General features: G+C 33.3%; 2 protein-coding genes across 3 annotated transcripts in view; one reads left to right on the top strand and one right to left on the bottom strand.

Moving 5' to 3' along the window:
• The window catches only part of LOC111413389 (blastoderm-specific gene 25D), a 58,855-nt gene extending 41,690 nt beyond the window's left edge, over nt 1–17,165 (top strand). The window contains exons 4-5 of the mRNA XM_023044347.2: nt 8,650–10,048; nt 16,355–17,165. Of these exons, the coding sequence (XP_022900115.2) occupies nt 8,650–10,048; nt 16,355–16,590 (1,635 nt within the window). The 3' untranslated portion in view covers nt 16,591–17,165. The remainder of the gene's footprint in view (nt 1–8,649; nt 10,049–16,354) is intronic.
• The window catches only part of LOC111413390 (uncharacterized), a 40,410-nt gene continuing 35,139 nt past the window's right edge, over nt 17,154–22,424 (bottom strand). For both annotated transcript variants that reach the window (XM_071194510.1, XM_071194511.1), the window contains exons 7-9: nt 18,320–18,438; nt 17,915–18,256; nt 17,154–17,865 (exon numbers count right to left, since the gene is read on the bottom strand). In XM_071194510.1, the coding sequence (XP_071050611.1) occupies nt 17,735–17,865; nt 17,915–18,256; nt 18,320–18,438 (592 nt within the window). In that variant the 3' untranslated portion in view covers nt 17,154–17,734. The remainder of the gene's footprint in view (nt 17,866–17,914; nt 18,257–18,319; nt 18,439–22,424) is intronic.

A 22,424-nucleotide genomic window follows, 5' to 3' on the forward strand; every position in this document is an offset into this window, starting at 1 on the left:
TGTGTGGTAAGTATACACGCTGCTTATTAAAAAATCATTTCGTTCCCACGAATTCACCTCCACAAATTCCGTTTTATTGATTTAGATGGCACCGCAGCGATTGTCCAACTGTGCCATATACCTACAAAAACCACCCTGAGGCAGTGTCAACAACCTTTCGACGATAACAACCCCACTAGTATTTCTGTTATTGTTACCATTACCGCTGGATGTCTGCGTGCTATAATAATGCTGGTTTTGATTATATACATCCGCGTTGTTTGGCATTAAAACGTATTATTGAAGTTTTAAGGAAATTTAATAAAATTTGTATTGTCTATTTTTTTGTTAGGATGTACGTAAATTAAATGGTGCTAATCAACTAAAATAACGGAAATTCTTGTTCTTATTATTACGCCCGCATAGCATGACAAAACCGGTAAACTTCTTAATGATCACCTAGGGATTGGCCGATTCGTGTAGTTTGTTCAAATTTGCGTTTTCTCGCTAATTAAATGGAAGCAATGCGTTTGAAATAGAACGCAAATGCAATACAAGTCTTATTTTTATGTGTAATTAAGTAACCGTATTTTATATCGCATGTTTATAAATCGTATCCACCCCACATACGTTTTTGTTCATTATCGTGTTTCGATCTTGAGGACAGGATTTTCCCGTGAATTTCCCGTAATATTCATTAATGTTTCGTAGAAGTAATGCAGAGGAAACATATCATCTTTAAAAGTCCCTTATTTTTTAACATCACCTCCGTTAAGATACCTTTATATCTTTTTTCACTCATATCTTCTTTATTAATACCGGTATTTTCGTTTAAATAGTCCATAAATCGTATTCGGTCGATTCTTTAGATATTTTAATATAAATAATGTAATATATCGAGTGTGAGGTGAATGCATAACAAAATTTTATGCACTCTATATTCATAGAAAATGCAACCCACTTTTACTTTACCCTACTATAGATATGTGAACAAGTTTTTAAAGTTTTAGAACACATTCATCTAACACTCTCTTTATGGTAGCAATTTGAAAAACTAAACTGAAATGTTCTAAATAAGCATGATTGAGAAAGCTCTTTGTTGTCTTCGGACAATGTATTTCTCCTAACAAGAGGGTATCTTCAATATTAAAAACATAAAAGAAGTAAGAATTATACTTGTTTGGTGCATGACGAAGCAGAACTTTTTAAACGGTTGCTAATGATATAATTTTTTTTTATGATTAATAACATGGCAATGTGTATGTCTTTTAGTTAAGGAAAGTGCGATACCATACCATACGCTGAAAAGAATGTCATCAATAGGAATAAAATTTTGCTACGTCATGTTGTGCTGAGTAAATGTGAACTATTATGTATGAAAAAATTGCAATTACCTTATATCGTGCCGTGGTGCGCTTTAATGTCCTATAAGAAAAATCTTGTAAAAATAATGTTAAAATATTACTTGTAATGGATTTTTATGGAAGGAGGGTAAAAAATGAAAGGTTGCATTCACGAAACCATTATAGTATCATAATTATGGTAGGCATTAGGTAGGATCTATTGTAATGCTTTCTTTTATTCCGCGCACTTAAGTTTACCTTCCGCTGCGTTGGTAAACTAGAAATTTCTACCATTATTAATGTATCTGCCTTGATTCATTAGAAGTATTTACTTTAATACTAACTGGTTGTTCTGCACCTTAAATAACACGTTAAGTAAAAAATCATCGTCACTTCCACGATATAAATTATATTTTAAACGAAAAAATTCAAATTCATTTTTTAATCATTTGTCAAATTCTGTTAAGAGACTTATCTATAATATAATATAGAAGATTAGAACTGAGAAAAGTATCACTTTTAAAGAAGGCAACTACAAATAAGACTACACTGCCTTTATAAGATAAAGAATATATTTTTGTCCACCTAAATTTTAATTGAAATCTCCTTGGGGCAGAATCTTACTTAAATTCCTTCCTGCTTCCTGTAGGGTAAACGCACCAGTGTTTGACCTGTTAAGGATTTTTTAATGTCAGTGTATGACCGAGCCATATTATTTTTCTTGTAGATCCCTCTGCCTTTACATAAAATGATCAAAATATGATCAAATACACATCTGATTCATTTAAAGTTACTTACCCTACATATAAAATATAACATCATGAAGTAATATTTTTTAAAAATTAAAAAGTAAACCAGTATTTCGCATTTAGTGTTTGACCACTTTGGTTACATTACTTGACCAATAATATCTAGTCTTTGAGCTTAAAACCGCCAATGTTAGACCGACTCTTAATATAATATTCATTTTCATTATTTTTTCATACTATTTTGTTCACAAAAAAATGTTTATATTTTTTGACTCTTTAAGAACATCTTTTGAATGAAAAATGGAGCAAATTTTGAGTTTTCCAACTTGGTTTTTGAGACACGAAAACCCTTATCTGCTAAATGAAACAACCATTCAACTAGCAGTTTTTCTTTATCAGAATTTAAAAATGCTCTTGGGCCCATTTTCCTTTGCACTGGTGTTTTTCCTTTTTCTTTATAAATAAGATTTTACTTTGGAACGTTAAATATCTTGGCTGCTTTTTCATAAGATAAACCCCTACTTCTTACATCGAAAGTCTTTTGAAGATGTTCTTCACTATTTTTAATCTTAGGCTTCGTTATCATATTGGTACTGAAGAAATGTTAACCTGATTCATATTTGCTAAATTTTCTATATAGATTTTCGATTTTTTTATAATTGACCACTATAAGAGTCAGCGTTTGACCAACCTTTTATCCTTTTAATTTTACAGACTCATTACTGCGTCAATTACTTTTATTGTTATAAAAAAGGTTTAAAAAAATAGAAAAGAATCAAACATTTACATTTATATTACGTTTAAATATTTATAACATTTAAAATCGATTAAAAAGCTCAGTTTTGAGTGTGTCCTATAAATGACCAAAAGAGGAACCAGTAATTGACCGCATATTTAAACTGATTGTATCTCACTTTTAAAGTATAAAAGTTTTGGTCAAATACTAAACAACTTAAACGGGAAGATATAAGTTTTAAAAACAGGTATTACACATTTTTCCATTTTAGTAATCAAATATAAATCCTTGTGAGATTATAAAACAACCAATTCGTTTAGTAATTGACCGTTTGGTCAAACACTAATTTTTAATTAAATTTAGAACTACCAGTCATTGACCGGCGTTATTTCAACAAACAATTAATTAAAGCGGTATTTTTTTAATATAACCAATAGAAAACATTATTAGATCACTGGCAAACAAAAAAAAAACATCATACATGCAAGTACGGCTGAATAGTAATACCCTGTTTGGGCGAATTTCTAAACATAAAAATTACGCTTTTTAGCACGATGCGAATAGGCCGGCAGTTAGCGCGAAATGAAACAACAAAAACTTAAGAACGGTATGGTTGTGGACTTTTTGTGTACTAGGGGGTGAAGAGGAGACTGGTGGCTATTTATGGATATATTTATATTTTTTTAGATATTCCTTGGATCCTTATTTTTCACATTTTTTTACAAAAACGGTCAAACACTGACCAACGGTCAATTACTGGCGTTTTACCCTAGTTGTCGACTTTCGCTGGAAGAAGAATCTTGTTGAAACCCAGCTTATCTTTTCTTAAAAGTTTCCCGCACATCTTCTGAATCATGAATCATCACATCACTACCTGTTTAATAAAACTTGTATGATTTACATTGGTTATTGACATAATAGATATCATCCCCGGAAATTCTTCCTGTAGTTGTCTACTTTCACTGGGAACGGAATCTTGTTGAAATCCAGCACACATTTTTTTGAACATTTCCCGCACTTGTTCTGAATCATCTTATCACATGATACCTGTTTAATAAAACTTGTAGGATTTACATTCGTTATTAATATAATAGATTACATATAAACATATGTTCGGAAATGCTTCCCGTAGTTGTCCACTTTCGCTCAAAATATACTGGATTTTGACAAGACTATGCTGCCAGAACCTTTTTTGAACATTACCTGCACTTATTGTGCCTATAATTGTTCACTCTCCCTGGGGACAGAATCTTGATTAAAATTCAACACCTGCCCTTGAAAGTTTATTACACTTCTTCTGCTTCACCCATTGCAACATTACTTCATTAACAAAAATTGTAGGATTTATATTTAATAATAATAGTAATAAATTCCTTTAGTGACCAATAACAAAATTGCAAAAAATAAAAAAACTAATAAAGTAAGTAAACTATATAAAAAAAATATTAAAATAAAATTGATAAATTGATGAATTGGTGAAGTTCAGATTACGAGATATAAAAGAAACAAAACATAATCATATAATGGGGATTTATTCCTCATGACAAATAATCAATAACAGGTGAAAAAAATTGTAGCAAAATTTGTTTAGTTTCCTAGATATCCATAAAATTTACTTTCAAATCAAGAATACATATAAGATTTTAAAATGACCTCAAAGCTAGTCTTCCAAGTTGTTTCCAATATTACGATATCCCACTAGCGCGGCCTAAACCAAGGTGTTGGCAGATTGTCTCGGCAGCAGTTTATATCTGATTTCGCAATCCTTGCTCAGTATTAACTTCCTTAGTATCCACTTCATTAGCTGCAATGTTAAATGCCTGTGTTAACCACTGTATGCCATCCTCAGTATCAGCCAAGAGGACAGCATCATCTGCATAGCACTTAATCTTAATTTTGTAATCATTCATAGTGTTTTACATTACATTCCTTGTAATGTTTGCCCTGTTCTAATTCTTTTATCCTTACTTTGTCGAACGTTGAAGAAAGGCCGCCTAATGTTTTCTCGCCGGAGTTCTATCTGATTCTTTTTGATGCTCTCAATATTTTCCTCAATATTGTGTGATCCGTACATGTCATTCTTTATCTCGTTAGTAAATTTCGCCATGCATCATTTGTATATGCAACACTAGCAATCAGAAGGACGTGAGCAAACGACACACTCAAATGTATGTACAAATTTTTTGCAGAAGATGAAATAAGTATGGTGGTATCAGTTCTAAACAGATGCGTTAATTTGATGTTGCTGTGTAAGATAATTTCTGGAAGCAAATACTGTACGCTTTAGAGATGATATAAACCGGTGGCCTAAACCAGGGTGTTGGTGGATTGTCTCGGCAGTAGTTTGTATCTGATTTCGCAATGCTTTTTAAGTGACCCCAATAGCCTTCCAGGAAGCACCTCATCTAGATATCACCGTATATATCGGATATCTATGAAATTAAAAATCTTTTCCTATAATTTTTTTTCACCTATTACCCATTATTTGTCTCAAGGAATAAATCCCAAGTTTATGCGCATAGGTTGAAAATCATCATCCTGTATAAGGATGCAGCGTTGTACGAACAGGATCTTATTTGTTTTCAATGGAAGTGATTTATATAGGTAGCTACCTATCCACTCTCACAAGGGGCTAATATTTCGAAAAACCACGTACATTATTATTATCAATTCCTAAGAATATTATTAATGTGATGTTTAAAGAGATACTAAGTTTGTTTTTATCAAGGATTTGAAGTGATTGATTTTGACACACAGCAGTTTAAATTTTGAAGACTAAAGGTTAAACTAAAGCTCTCGATTAAAAATGGTGTTTGTCATAACGCATTTCACAGACATTTAAAATAGATTAAATCAAGATAGTTGGTTTAAACCAAACACAACATATTATAGTCTAAGATTTACACCTGTACACTTTTTCATTGATAGCAAAGCTACTATGTGTAAGGTTGTTTCATGCCATTACAAGAAACAGAAAAAGTTATTTTTCTGTCAACATGTTGGCGGTTGTCATTTCACGTTTCACTTCTTCTTTTGTTTACTAACTTCGATCTGAATTGTTCCATCTAAATCTTTTTTTGTACTAGTTATCATTCCTAATTTACTCTCTGTTCGCACAATGTGAACTCCGAATGTTGAACTCCAACTTTTGCACCATCTTTTCGGGGAATATCCAAGAATTTTGCAATTTCTGTTATGGAAATCTTCCGACGCGATCTCTCCATCCTAATCGTATACAGCGCGCCTGACTATGTTCTGCACCAATGTTTCTATGATGTCTTCGCTTCTTATGCGGGCAAAGGAAATATTACCCAGCAATTGCTCCATGGGTTTACAACTCTGTAGTTCTGAGAAGCCTATTGGTTATGGTGTTTTCCGTCCTTGTTTTAATGCCATATATCATCGCCGGTCTTACCATCGTATTATGGATCCTCACCTTATTTTTAGTTTTCTCCATATTGCATCAACGAGCCACCCCGATACCATCGTTGCTCTTATTCTTTCAGGTCTTTATTGATTCTAATAATGCAATTTTTGTGGATTGCTCTTTCTGCACTAAGGTTTCCACAGTATACTTCTTTGCCAGCTTCTCGAATTTATTCATTCTTTGGACGCTATCTTTGTTTTCAGACATCAAGACTGCATCGGCTGCTTATCATACTGCTTACCACGCCTCGTTTCTTCATTTATTTCGATCATTACTAGATTGAAAGAGCTGAGGCTATCTTTCTACATCACTTCCGTTGCATTAGGTATACCTATCGTGAGTCACTCCTCTGTTCTTACATGAGTGCGTACAATATTCGGTTGTATGCGTCGTTTCTCTAGCAAGGCTCCAACTTTATGGCGTTCTCAATTATTTGTCGGATAACGAGGATTGCATCTACAGTTGACTTGTTTTTTTCTGAATCCCTGTTGTTCGCGGATCCCAGTTGCTGTTATTTCTTCTAATAGCATCCATGTTGAGTACATCTGCTTGAGAAGTTTCTTGGTTTTCTTCGTTTTCTGCATCACTTCGTACAGTTTTTTGAAGTATTTTTGTTAATCATCCGCATTTATCTTTATGGTCTGTATGAACACGTTACTGGCTTTTTCTGGTTTATTCTGTTTCTCACTACATTGTATTCTTCATATGTTATTGCAACTGATTTATTCTGTAAACAGAATTTTCATTTTTCCATAGCTAGGTCCTTCAATTCTTAAGTAAACCAAGGCTTTGTGTTGAGTCTTGCATTTCCTGATGTGACTCTTCTCCATAATGTTTTCTCTGCTGTTTTAATCATACTTGAGCGTATAGTTTTCTGATGCTGTTTCAGTGTCGTCGTGATCCTATATTCTGCTCGTCAACATTTATACCTGAAGTAGTCGCTGGTATAGATACTAGGCTGAATCATCCTCCAGTGATTGATTCTACGTTTATGTTACTACTTTTCCTTGCTACTCTGTCTATTCTGTGACTGTTCATTACTAATACCTGTGGTTATTAATTAAAATCTTTATTACAACTTTGTTGATAGTTAGTCAACAAGTTTCGGCTACATCCATGATAATAAACACCTAGGTACAAAAATGAACTAATATTTTAATACATTTATAAAGTTTTTTTGTTATTATTTTTTATAGTCATTACCTTTCAAGTAATATGTTTTACTTTGGACAATAGAAACAATTCAACAATAATGTTCGTCGAACGTAAATGATTAAACAAAAAAAGAAACTTTGGTTTCACCAACAAATAACTTTTCAATCCCACTCCTTAAAAAAACATGTAAATTAAAACCGTTCCTTTTTATCTACATAGCGTATTGTGATGTATTAACATCTCATGAATATGCTGCATCACAACCGATATTTTATTTTCTTTTTGTACTAGATTTCTCAATCTCTAAGGAGTACGTCAAAATGGTTTCATAATGTTTTCACTTTAAACCCATCCCGGAAACAGTCTCTTAATTATCTCCATCACCTACGCATCTTGTAATTTTTTACGCCCTTGTCGACCAAGTCCGATTATTGAAATGTGATTTATTCTACACCGACTCAAGTGACTCTCCCATTTCGCTTCGACAACAACTTGAGCCACAGTTTACCGTCTGTGCTCTTATAGAGTGGTAATGATGGAAGACGCTATTATGTTACTCTCTTATTTAAACGTCTTTTCTAATCGGGTATGTAACAATAATTAAGCTTAATTGAAGTTTTAGTGTACGTTGTAAAAGGAAAGTTGTGTTGAGTGAATTTAAAAGTCGAGGAAAAGATGGATATAAGTATTCATATGTCGATGATGGATTACTTGTTTTATTGGTATTATAGTTGTTGATTGATTCTTTAATTTCTTTATAACAAGGTTGTTATCATTCTTTGCGTTGAGGAGTTTACTCTTGAAAGTTGAAATTGAATTGCTATGTTGGTTTTCTAAATTCTTGTACATTAATTGGGAAAGTGAACTCTTTTTTTTGAATTTCTATCGCTAACATGTGTTACTACCAGCTTTGCTTTTCTTCCTCGACAACACTTTGCTCTACTTTAGTTGGATCAAAGTTATATTATGTTTAATCCAAACAACTATGGGTTATTTCACTTACAAATACCCATCAATAATCATTTAAAAAGCGTAATATTCTCAAATGTTTCCAATCCGGTTCTGATATCGCTCCTAAAAGGTCAACCAGGTTACGATTAAGATTAAAGTCTATTTTGCGTAGCAAATCATTTTCACTTATGACATCATGTGTTGTGAATGTTATTGTTAAGTTTAATCTTTAAGGTTTCATTACCTGTATATGGTATAAAATAATACATAAGTATGTGAAAATTATAATCAAAAATATTTCATTTTCAGGAATCGGATTCCGCACTACTCAAAGTAAAAAAACTGACCGGCAATTCAGACGATATCGAACGTCTTCTGATCGATCTAAAAGATGACATTCAACGATTGTACCTGAAAAATACCGCCAACGAAGACGTAAAACGCATAAACGATAATTTCGAACGACTTGTATCGACGGGATTGAATGTCGGCCCTGTTACTTCATCAGTGTCGACACCCGAAATTATTACGCATTTTGAAGCCTTTAAAAAACAAACGAACGATGCCTCCACTGAAACGGAACCTAATAATAAACGAAATTTCCAACCGAATGAAATCGATCCACAACACGATCAATTGTTGAACGAAAGGCTTAAAAAAATCGAAGAAGAAAATGAAGCATTAAAGAGTAAATGCGAGGAGTTACAACAGTGTTTACAACAGCTCGAAAATGAATACGTTAATTGTGAAAAGTATTGGGAAAATACGCTTGAAGAGGAAAGGAAGGTTTTTGAACAAGAACAGATACAATATAGCGAGCATTTGAATCAATTAACTGGAAAAATCGCTGAATACGAGGAGGAATTCGTTGAGAAGAAAAACAGATTACCACCAATCGAGGAAAAAAGAAATTTAGAAGAACAATTTACAGATTTAGAACAAGAATTTGAAGATTATAAAGATTCGGCAGAATTCCAACTGGATGAAAAAGATCGAGAAATAGCCGACTTAAAAGAGAAACTTGAAGAAGTCGTCAAAAACGAAAAAGAACTCACTTCAATTTCGATTCAAACCGAAATTGAACCAAAATCATACAATTTATCAAACCACGTGGTCGAATGCACAAACTTATTCTCCTCAAACACCATGCCTTATCCTTTATCAGTTCAAGATAAATCAACCCAATTATCAGAAGATTCAATCCCAATTAATTTAATACCACCAAACAATTCTTCAACTTCAGTTTGGAATCAACAAGAAAACTCCGAACCAATGATGATTCACCACAATTTGGATACCACAACTTCACTCCCAGCAACGGTATCATTCCAAACACAAACCAATTTTTCAGAAGAAAATGTCGAAGTAAAACAATCGCTTTCAATGTACGACCTTCCATCGACATCAACAGAACCGGCACGTTCATCTTCTTCGCAAAGAATTGCAGCGCCGTTACGGCCGAAAAGAATGAGAAAACACGATAAAGCGAGTCAGAGACTTTATAGCAAAAAAACGCAAGATGTACCACATCAACACCATCAAAATGAAAATGAAAACGGTGCGAAATATTGTGTTAATGATAGGGTTGTGGTACCGTTGGATACGTTGCATAATATGAACGCTAGGATACATCATTTGGAAATAAGATGTAGGCAGTTGCAAATGTTTATTAAACAACAACATTTTCATGCCGATCAAGTTCTACAACGTAAGTAATAAATCATTATTTAAAAAATAGTACGCGTCATAAGTACCATGAGCCGAAATACGTTGATTTTTATTTTTTTTACCCAAATAATTTAGTATAAAAATTGTTGGACCCCTGGAACATCCTATACATTATTGATATTAATTAATAAAAATTCCAGAAAAATGCGTCGCACTCAACTTTCGAAGACGCCCAGCTCTTAGATTTCTTGCAGGACAATCAATCAGGTAAAAATCAGTCATTGAAAGACCGCGTACCGATATTCATACCGCTCGTTATTTACCTGGTTGCTTGTCCTGCGTGAAATCTAAGAGGTTGGGAGATTAAAAATTTTTTCTCGAATTTTTATTTATAAATATCATAAAAACTAATTAACCAATAATTGATTGGGGGATTACTTTTGACGCGTACTGTATGTTACACACGTCGAATTCTACACGATCCTGGTTTAGTATTTTCGTAATGTTCCATTGACTCATATTGGTCAATTGCATGTTATTATTTTGCTGACATTTTTCCTGACAGTCCCAATAGTCTTCCACGCTTGCGAAACCCTTGTTCTACTAATGTGTCTATCTAACTCGGCACGATTTTAGGATGAACTAGTTTCGCCTAGGCCATACCACTTCTCCCTTCACGCGATAAGACAAATCGGTATAGCCTAGGCCAAACTCGTTCATCCTGTTACCAAGAGATAAACCAGTTTAGCCTAGGTCGAATCGGCTTATCCTCGTTAGAATTTCCATGCTTTAAGATAAACTGGTACGTCCTAGTCTGAACTAATTTCACCTAGTTTGTATCTTCTATAAGCTTTTCAAAGTAATCTGAATAAAGGAATAGAAATAAAATAGTCAATATGATTCATTAAAGTTATTTATTAACTAATCAGTAATTTCACATCTATCACTAGATCAACTTATATTCATCTGTAATTTCCTTATTTACTTATTTTTGCAAGGTTTACTCTGGTGGCACTTAGAATTTCAGAGTACTTTGCTTTTCTTATAATTGCATTTGTTTGTTGTACAGTTTTTCATTCAACTGCATTTCACGAAGCTTTGCCCTGATCCAACAGAATGTTCTGTGGCTGCAGTCCTTAAAGATATTTCAATATCCTGGTTAATATCTCCCACATCTAAAAACTGTCTGCAGCATTCAGAAGTTCGAAATCAGTTCTAAAAAAATAAAAAAGAAGTTAAAACAAATATTTTTAATATTTTATTACAGAAAATTATGGAAAATTTTAATAAAATTATATCTGCAATAATGTTTTTGAAGTACGCCATGTTTGGTGCCAACTTTGTAAAGACCCTCATTAGTCTTTTGAAGTATTACTCCAATTACGTTTCGAAGGTCATCTCTGCCTTTGTCTACATCTGTCTCCAATGTTAGCTGGTAGATGGGATTTGTCAGAGGAAGCTTTCATTATTTTAATTTGTTTTTCTAAATTTTTTGGCGCAATTTTTCTAGCATTTTGAATATCGTTTGTGTCAATTTTCACAATGTTATCATCATCATTGTCTTCGTACTGTTCTGTATTGTTGTCATCTTCGATTGCCTTCTTTAGGTCATCTTCATCATGAATATTATTTATGATTTCTTGAGGTAACGACTAAGTGGAAAGTCCTACTGTAGGTTCGATTCCGAATAATGCTTTGTAAGGTGATTGTTTTATATCAGAGTAGAAAGCTCGATTTTTCATAAATTGGACATACCTTAATCCTTTCGACCACTTCGTCGAATTGTTATCCTTTAACCAAGAACTTATCATATTTTCAATGTCTTGGTTGGCACGTTCAACATAACCCTGACTTTGGTTGTGCCGTTTTCCATGCACAATTTTCAGTTCTGACCAAAGATTTGTGAGTTCACTTATAACATTATTGACAAATTCTCTGCCATTATCAGATTGAAAAATGCACGGCGCCTCTACAGTTAGGAATATGTCATTCAAATGATAAGCCACTTCTTCAGCCCTCATTGATGTTAACGCACGAAGGAGAACAAATTTTGTGAGATGGTTTTGGTAAACCAGAATGAATTTAAAATTCCCGTCTGGTTGTATTTGGAAATCAATCAAATCGACTTGGCATCTATTCATGTCCGAATGAAGAATTGGCTTTGAAACTAACCCTCTTTTCTTTTTTGTCTTCTTTTGTTGACAAACATCACACATTAACAAATAGAGGCCTATCATTTCCTTTGTGATATTGGCAAATTTTTTTGATGTCTCGGCTAATATCCTATCACAACCACCATGACCCAGAGCTACATGAGCTGCGTCAATCACATTATAAAGTTCATCAGCTGGAAGAAAGTATTTTTCACATCACCAATTTTCAAAACAGCAAATCGTTTCAATCTTCTTTTTTGTAATGACGTTCTTTTTTCCAACTTTTCCGCGTCTTCTACTTGTTTAACGAAATCCGCATATTCGTCTGCTAACACATTATAATGAGATGACTTTTTGTTTTCACTCTGCAAAATTTCATCCAAAAGCTTTTCTCTCCACAGCTTTTGATTGGCTTCTCTACTACAGGAAGGCTCATCCATGATAAAACGCCTCACAATAATTATACTAGGATTATAATAAAATCTTTTAAACGTAACCAGCAACTTAACACGCGCACTCGTCGATGCAAAATACCGTTCAAATCAACGAACAGGGTGAGCGAAGAGCGGTTAGGTTAGATTGATGGGTGCAAGGGGCGAGCCAGAGATGATTCGGGGATTCCCCGTTCGTACAGACAGCGACATGTGTTCCGACTAGGTGAAATTAGTTCAGACTAGGACGTACCAAGTTATCCTAAAGCATGTAAATTCTAACTAGGATCAACCGATGCGACCTAGGCTAAACTGGTAACAGGATGAACAAGTTTGGCCTAGGCTATACTGATTTGTCCTATCGCGTGTAGGGAGAACTGGTTTGGCCTAGGCGAAACTAGTTCATCCTAAAATCGGGTTTGGCCGGTAACATATACATATACTTGTCTGTTAGTACTGTCCTGAGTATTTAGCCAACGTTGATAAACGTTTTCTATTATCCAACCAATTTTTGAAACTTTCCTGACCGCCAATCGGCGTTTCGTTCATTTGAAGCCTCTTTGTAACACAAGTCTGCTAGATGTATATATTTTTTTAATTTTTTATTTATTTGCTCAGCTTTTTCATTCACTACTAGAACTATGTGTAATTTGTTTGCTAGAGGAAATTTATACAGGAATTGCACGGATTCTTGCCTAAATGTTTTCAAATTAAATTTACATCTGCCTAATTTACTTCCTTTGTTTTGATTTTGGCTTTCCTATTCAAGATCCTTCTGTAATTTACTACCACCTTTTGCTATTACTACATAATGATAAATGACCACGATAAGCTCTTAAATCTATTACTTTAAGTCTAAAATGAACTGTAGTTTCGGTACAGTTCTCCAGTTGGTTGAGTCCATGTAAATGAATGGACATCCTGCTGTGGAAAAGCTCTTCCTACCACCGAGTCATTTTCTTCCCTTCCAGTCCTGGCTTAAGGTAGCCTAAGATGTAAACTTTCTTGTAATCTTAACATCGAATAAATTATTATACAGCCCGTCATAAAATTCTACTTTGATTTGCTTCTCCGCATCTTCACTTGGAGCGTATATATCCTTTCTTCTTCTTGAGGTGCCTATCCAATGCAAAAGTTGGCAATTATGATTTTGTTGACAGCAGCTTGAAATTATTCTGCTGAAGTTTTCCTAAATCAAGTTCTTAAGTTCCGCAACCACAAGATTCTTCTGCCGAATCCTCTATTCCATTGACTTTTCCTTGCATTCTGAATTTTACCAGAGAATATTGGCGTTAATTTCTCATGACATGTCCCAGGTATTCGAGTTTTCTGCGTTTGATGGTATACATGATTTCCAATTCCTTGTTCAATTTTTTTGGAAATTCCAAAGGAAGTCCATGGTATTTTGAGCATTCGTCTATATAGCCAGATCTCAAAGGATTTCAGTTTGTTAGTTGTGGTTTCTGTCAAGGTCCAGGATTACATGCCGTATTTTAGATGAAAATTTTTTGAAAATGTTCACGCTTTCATCTGTTTTATTTACTCCGCCAAGTACTATATTAAAGATTTTTTCTGAGTATAGGTATATTGAATATGAACGGTGAGAGAATACAGCCAGTCTCAACTCTACGCAATATCTTCACTTTCTCTGTTTATTCTACATCAAGTCTCATATATGTAGTCTGGTTCCAATAGGCGCTTGAAATTATTCTGAGGTCTTTGTCATCTAATTTAGCTCGATCGAACGCTTTTTGGTATCTGTTAGACACGCATATACGTCACAGGTTACATCTCTATATCTTCAGATTTAGGACTTTAACACCAGATAGTGCTTGTTTAGTGCCTACTGCGTTCATGAATCCGAATTGACACTTTTACGAGATATTTCTTGAATTATACACATTGTTAAAAATTGATTATTCCTTTTTCGTCTAGTAGTTTTAAGACTTCAGTCTTGATATTATATGGTCCTATTGTTTTTCTATTTATGTTCATTTCTTTTATTGCTGTCTCTACCTCATATTTCAATATGTTGGGATCCGGTATTACTTCTGAGGCTGCGTAATTGGCTTCCAGTATTTGATCATGGAATGTCTACTCCAGATATAATTTCCACTTATTTTTAACATCTTGTTTGTCTATAATTAATTTCCTGTTTGAGTCCATGATTTTCATCTGCTGTCGTTTCCGAAATATTCCCCTTATTTCTTTGACTTTTTTATGGAAGTTAAAATTGTCATTTTTGACCTTTAGCAATTCTATTTCTGCAGATCTTTCTGCCTTTCTTTGTCTGTTTCTTTTTGTATTCCTCTTTATTTCCTTTAAGTTTGTCATCCATTTCTTTACCGCTTCTACTATCTTCTCAAATTTATTAATTTCCTCTTGTATGATGTTCCCTTCTTTTATTTGGTTACTCTTTTCATTTCTTGAAATCATCTTTTACATTACTAGGAGGTGTTGAAGAGTTGTCATATCTTATTTAATTCCAACTTTTTTCTTTAATCTCACATTCATGACTCTTACCACACACTCAATCAGACCACATACCCTTGGGTGTGATTCCATATCTGCTCCCAGATAAGTTCTAACTGATATGAAAGAGTTTCTGTATCTTCCATTGATTGTAATATGTAATCGATTTGGTTTCTGACGATATTTTCTGGTTTATCCGCTGACGACTTCCATGTGTATAGTCTCCTTAGTGGTAATTTATGGAATGTGTTTAAGACCAATAGCTCATTATCCTCTACAAAAGGTCTCCTCTCTCATTTCTTTGTTCTCAACGGTCCGATAAGGTCTGTTTTCGGTCCTGCTCCTAGTTTGGCATTAAAGTCGTCCATTATGATATTGATTTCATGTTTGGGGAATTCTTATATGATATATTTGATACTTTGGTACAGCCTCTCAACTGCGTTATCATTCCTATCTGCAGTGGGAGTGTATATTTATTGTACTATATTGATATTTACTGGATTACTATGAACACCTATGTGCTCTTCTTTATCAATGCGGCATGCTTCAGGCAATCTCATTTCGCTTATGCCCATGACATCAATGTTCAATCTCTTCATTTCATAGATAATATCTATTTTTCCTCCTCTTGCCATAGTCTTAACATTTCAGCTACATATTTTTATAGTCTGTGGTTGTGATGTTTTTTTTCTTCCCTTGAAGATCCAGTTGGCAGACTTACTCCAGAAACATATTTAGTTCTAAACATATTACCATATGATTTTAACCAGGACTATCTTGTAGGATTTTTAATGTAGTGGTTGTCCTCTGCCTACCATATCCTTATGCTGTCGATATTTATCCATTTCCAAACTGATCATTTACCTCATGCCAGTTCTTCATATTACTTCTCAAGCTCTTATGCACTGCTATCGATACTCCTTTTGCCTATTAAATTCTTGTTTACCCTACTATACAAGTGGATGCAGTCAACTATCATATTACACTGCCCCCTTTCCTCAAAACCTTCCTCTTGCTTGTCCCTAACACATCGCACATTTCAGATAGCCAGCCAATCTCATAGTCTGCTTCTTTTGCTTATGTTGTAATACGTTAAATCCATCCCTATTATCCAAACTATTTAGAATATCTGAATGATCTGAACTTGGAGGACCAGAAGTTTCTGTTTCCCTGGTCGGATATGTTTCAATTTTGAGACGTTAACTCTAACTAAAGTGCCATATGGTTTAATACTTTATTATTTAATACAAAATCATTAAACTGATTAATTTTATTTATTAAAATGTTTAGATTCCTGGCAAACACATCGCGAAGAAAAACTTCAATTACAATTCGCATTAAAAACAACTCAAGAAAAATTAGAGCGCCAGTTTCGAATTTGTAACGAACAACTGGAGCGTTTGGCCAAAAATGATATGTTAGTGAAAGATATTTATGTAGAAAACGCTTTTCTTGTCGCCAATGTCCAAAGATTAGAACAAAAATGTAACCTGCTGTCGCAATGTAATGCAACAAATTCTGTTTAAATATCAATCAAATGACGATAGTAGGTTTTTACGTAACCTAAAAAAGCTAAATAATAAAATCTATTGTGCCTTCTTTCTTCTATTATTATTATTTTTTTATATGTTTTTGTGCATTTACTCTTACGCGCTTCTGTTCGCAACGGAAAAGTGAACGCGTTATGTTATGTTACTTACAATGTCATATCATATTGATATCGATCGTAACTCGTACATATATTTATACGTTGTGTACATTTTTGACCTATTGTTGTTGAGGATTTGAATGAAAACTACCTACCTGAGTATGTAATAAGTTTAGGATGTAAGTTTTTGGCGTATTTACGACCCCCCAGTGGATTGTTGAAGATAGAGGAAGTTACAATTAAGATTTGTACATTTAACTTGGAGGTAAATCGTTTTTTTTTGTTATTTACATATCACTTAAAATATGTACTTTTTCCAAAGAAGTTTTTTTTTCTGTTATTTTTATCCTCATCATTATTATTATTTACATTATTTGCATCTAACTAAAGTGTCATATGGTTTAATACTTTAGTATTTAATACAAAATCAATAAACTTGCATTACTGATTTAATTGTTTCTTTTATTTATTATTTAGCAACAAAGAAATCCTTTTGTTTAACAACTATTTAATTTATTGTACACTTTAATGAAATAATTAAATAAAAAAATACAAATTGTAAGTAGTTAAGCTATTATTTTAGGACCATTATTACTAATGTTCTATGTGTTATTAGAAAATTGGTAAAACTGGACCATTAGTAATTAGCGAAAATGACATTTATTGTTTATATAAAAATTTAAAACGTATTAATCTTAATTCTAAACACATCGAACAACAGTTTGTTGTAAATCTTAACGTCTTAAATCTAAAACATCTTGAACCGAGCTTGAAATTTGATTTTTTTATTTTCGTGTCACGCTTTTCAATCGGTTTTTTCTTCGAAAATGAAGGGATATTTACAAATTATACAACAAGATTTTTCTACATCACGCGACTGAAACCTTGGAGTTTTTCTCAGGCACGTTTTCTTTCATTTATTTTCAGCTCTACATTATTCGTTTTGTTTTTAACTTCCGAAAGACGTCGATTTTGTTTCGAACACATTCAAATTTCTTTATCCAGATTTTTAATTAATAAAATTAAAGATACATTCCGTTCACCAAATAATCAGCATCATGGGCATAGGATTTTCCACCTCTACGCATTCGTCGTCGAACAACTCTTAATCGACAACCAATTAATATTGCCATTAAACAGGTGATAATTAATCCTTAAATCAGATAAAATTATGATTTATTTTAGGAAAAATTTACGCTTACCTAATGTTAAAGATAAAATTGCACCACCAGGCGCTTCCGCCAATCCATCTTTCATTTCCAATCGTTCAGCTATAACATCAGCAACAACAAATTTGCTAGTACTCCTTTCATGATTTGCGCTTATCGCCACTTTTTGTTCGTTATCTTTTCTAACTATTGTTTTACTTTGCTCTTTTGAGTGTTGTTTAAGTTCGTGAGCCATTTTATCTTGAACATGTTGAGGATTTTTCTCCTCCTCTGCATCCCAATTCTGTATGGACGATTCCTGTGGAGTTTTTTGTGGTATTGCAATTTGTGGAGGATTTAATTGCGGGGGAAACGGTCCTGTTCTGTAACTTATACCTAAATTTCAAATAATGTTAATATATTGGTTATTTATTTCTTTTCTAATAAATATTTTTTTACCAGCAGGAGGACTTTGAGGCCAATTATCTAGAACTTGCTGAATTGGTTGTCTATAAGCGTCTCCGTAATATTTAGGATAATCATGTGTGTTAATTTCGCCGTATTGTTGTTGGATTGGACTAAAAATTAAATTACTTTATTAATATTTTATTTAAAATTAGTATATTAATATTTTTATGTATGTATTCGTGAAGTTTAAAGATTTAAGTAGGTAGATTTTCTTTGTAAGTTTAAAGAATGGGCTGAAAGTAGCAAATAAAAGCTACATTAATTTTGTATGTTCCGTATGAGATTATCAGTACAATTATTGTCTGTTTCATATTATACAAATCAAATGCGTTAAGTTAGAAGATATTGGAGTAGATAATTATGTACGATTTCTACAACACCATTTTTAAATTGTCATTAGAATTCGTCATTATAACAATTAGAGTCTAGAAATGTTTCACCAGAATGAGTTTAGGGTTAACTATGGTGATCTCAAAGATTAAATTAAGGACTATCTAAAAGACACTATTTGTATGGATACTTTTTTGTCCATACAAATAGTGTCTTTTAGTCTTATATTTTTACATGATAATTCCAGAACTTTTCTTAGACATAAAATATCTTAATGCCTCATTTCCTTTGGGAAACTTTAAGTTTTGACTTGATAATCGCTTTTGATGGTATCACATTTTTTTATCTTTCCGACGTTTACTTCTTTGTGCCATTTTTATTAATGTTACAGATTCTTCTGGTAGTGTTTATGTTTGTTGTTTATGACTTACAAGGGAAGTGTCACAACTGTGTCTCACCGATTTCGATGCAATTTGGTACAGTCATAGAATGGGCCAAAATAAGGTTCGCACATTTTTTTATACGTGCGGTAAAAGCCCCTGGGGCGAGTTATAGGGGTTGAAAGTTTGGAGAAAAAGTACGTTTTCACTTATATTTTGAAAACGAAAAGTGCTATCAAAATTTGGTAAATTGTAACTGATATTCATTTTAAAAGAGCTTTCTTTTGATGTGTCACACATATAGCAGAGGGTTAAAAAGGGCGAACTACCCCTATTTTTTTGGAATTATTTAAAAACCACCCTATCGATTTTGGCGGCATTAAGTATACTTCTAGTGCGTTCAAAAATATTAGTTAAGGGTTTTTTCCCATTCGCCCTAGATCAACCCCAGCGAAGTTACGGGGGTTAACATGTAAGCACTTTTCGTAAGAATGATGTGATAAAATTGTCAGGTATTTTGAAAATACTTTAAACAAAACCGTAAATTAGTCGCACAATAAAATGTTTAGTGTAAAATAAGGCATAATACACCATATAGGGGTTGTTGGGGTTATCCACCCCCTTAAAAATTAATTCTATCCCGGGCGTTATTTGTCGATTACGGCGAAATTTGGTACTGTGTTTGTTTTATATTTGAAGTAAAAATTTTTGAAAATGGTTATAAGGGTTACAAATTAGGGGTAGTTTTTTGTTTATACCTCGAAGATGAAAACTGCCATCGTAACTGTGGTATTGTTTTTTAAAAATCTATCTATCGATGTTCCACGAGGTAAACTACCCTCATTTTCTTTAAATAATAAATATAAAACTACTAGATAAATAAGATATTTTATTTATTTATGAGTTAAAAAGCAACTGACAAAAAAAATAGTTCAATATACCAAAGAAGTTTATTCTACATTACTAATTGACGTTTTTTATGTATTATATTAATTTTCAATATTAAATTTATTTTTATTCTACGTAGTGTTGGCAAAAATGAAAGTCGTGGAAAAAATGTTTTAAACATAAGGATTTTTTACACCATGCACATGTTATGACCGCTATATCCCCACAGATATCACACGTTGGCTTCTCACTCGAAAAGCAAACTTCCACGGGATTTTCAAAATGGTCTGGTCTCTCCTCTATATAGCCACTTGCAAACCATGCGTATTTAAAAACATTTATAAACCGAGGGGAAGCCAACTGGTTATGCGTCAACGATTGCAATTTTAATATGTTATCCCTCTGATGTAAATTGACATCATACTGGTAAAGAATAATCTGATCAGAGAATCTTCTAATAAAATTTTTCCATATTCTGAAACCAAATACATCTAGGGGCTGTATTTGACCTGTTGTCCCTGCAGGTATAGATAAATGTTTAAAATTAGTACCTGATGGAGTTATTTCACTAATAACTTCAGGACAATGGCCACTCCAAGAATCTAATAATAATAATGATTTAGAACCAGTATTTGGAAAATATACATTTTGGAGCCAATTTTTCATGTGTTCTGAAGTTAACTTTCCAGATTTTGATGCCAAAACGTATATATTGTCTGCTTTAAACATTGTATTTGCTACCCTCGGTCCAAAGCTGCCAGAGGGTTCTTTTAAAACAATAAAAAGTGGAGAAAGAAGTTTCCCATCAGCAGATATTACGGGTTGAATTGTGTAACTGTGCGTTGTAGATGACACCGACTGGACCACACTTTCTACGGTTTTAACTCCTAAATCGCTTAATGTTCTTCCCGAATGGAATTCCAAGTTAAAACCGCTCTGATCCGAATTGTAGGTGTTTTCAGGTCCATATATTTGGATTTGTAGCTTTGCCTCTTTAACGAAATCTTTTGCTAAAGTTTTTACTCGATCAACATTTCCAATTTGTTTTTGGGATAGAAATTTTGTTATTTTTCGGCTTACTAACCGATTTGCTTTCTTAAAACGTTGCACCCAGCTATGAGATGCTTTGAACAGTTGAGGAGATAAATTCTTTTCATTTCTAGCTTGTATAGCCCATCTGCGTATATCAATATCATGTAGTGGCAATTTATTATCTACGGCGGCTCTCGCTTGATTAATTACAAATTCGGTAATTTCTGCTAATTTTTCTTTGTATGTCCCTCTTTCTTCAATATATTTAGACCATCTGTGCAATTGGGTCTTTGACGTTACTTTTCGGTATTTGTTTTTTACGGTTTCTAGTTTCAAATAACCTTTCTTCCCACTTGTCCAGTAATTTACCGCCTCTAATTTGTACTCGTAGTCGATGTCATCCTTCAATGGACAATGAGCATCAGTATCTTCTACAAACCTGTCAGTTGTATCCTGGTCTTCAATAATTTGCTGACCGTCATTGATGCCATTGGATGAATCGAAAATTAATACAGTTTCGTCTTCAATTTGCATATTGTAGTCTTCCATACTTTCCATTAAAATACGCTGTATATTTTCTTTTAAACTAACTTCTGCTTCATTTACAGGAGTCTGGGGAATATTCATAACAGTAAAAACTGTCATTAGCAAATTTAAAACGTTTATTGGGTTTATTGTAACCATTGCTTCTGTCAGTTGCTCTGAAACTAAAATCTACCCACTGGGCACACGTTCTTTTATACTAGAAAAAACTATTTTGAGAAATGACCTTTAGCAAGCGGCACTAAAAAAACAAATATTGTGCCAAAATTTTTTTGGTAGGTGTATTTTTGGCAACATTATGTAGAATAAAAATAAACTAATAAACTATATAAAACAAACACAGTACCAAATTTCGCCGTAATCAACAAGTAATGCCCGGGATAGAATTAATTTTTAAGGGGGTGGTTAACCCCAACCACCCCTAAATGGTGTATTATGCCTTATTTTACATTAAACATTTTATTGTGCGACTAATTTACGGTTTTGTTAAAGTATTTTCAAAATACCTGACAATTTTATCACATCATTCTTACGAAAAGTGGTTACATGTTAACCCCCGTAACTTCGCTGGGGATGATCTAGAGCGAATGGGAAAAAACCCTTAACTAATATTTTTGAACGTGCTGGAAGTATACTTAATGCCGCCAAAATCGATAGGGTGGTTTTTAAATAATTCCAAAAAAATAGGGGTAGTTCGCCCTTCTTAACCCTCTGGTATATGTGTGATACATCAAAAGAAAGCTCTTTTAAAATGAATATCAGTTACAATTTACCAAATTTTGATAGCACTTTTCATTTTTAAAATATAAGTGAAAACGTACTTTTTCTCCAAACTTTCAACCCCTATAACTCGCCCCAGGGGCTTTTACCGCACGTATAAAAAAATGTACGAACCTTATTTTGGCCCATTCTATGACTGTACC

Source organism: Onthophagus taurus, chromosome 2, assembly GCF_036711975.1.
Source record: "Onthophagus taurus isolate NC chromosome 2, IU_Otau_3.0, whole genome shotgun sequence".
Classification (NCBI taxonomy): domain Eukaryota; kingdom Metazoa; phylum Arthropoda; class Insecta; order Coleoptera; family Scarabaeidae; genus Onthophagus; species Onthophagus taurus.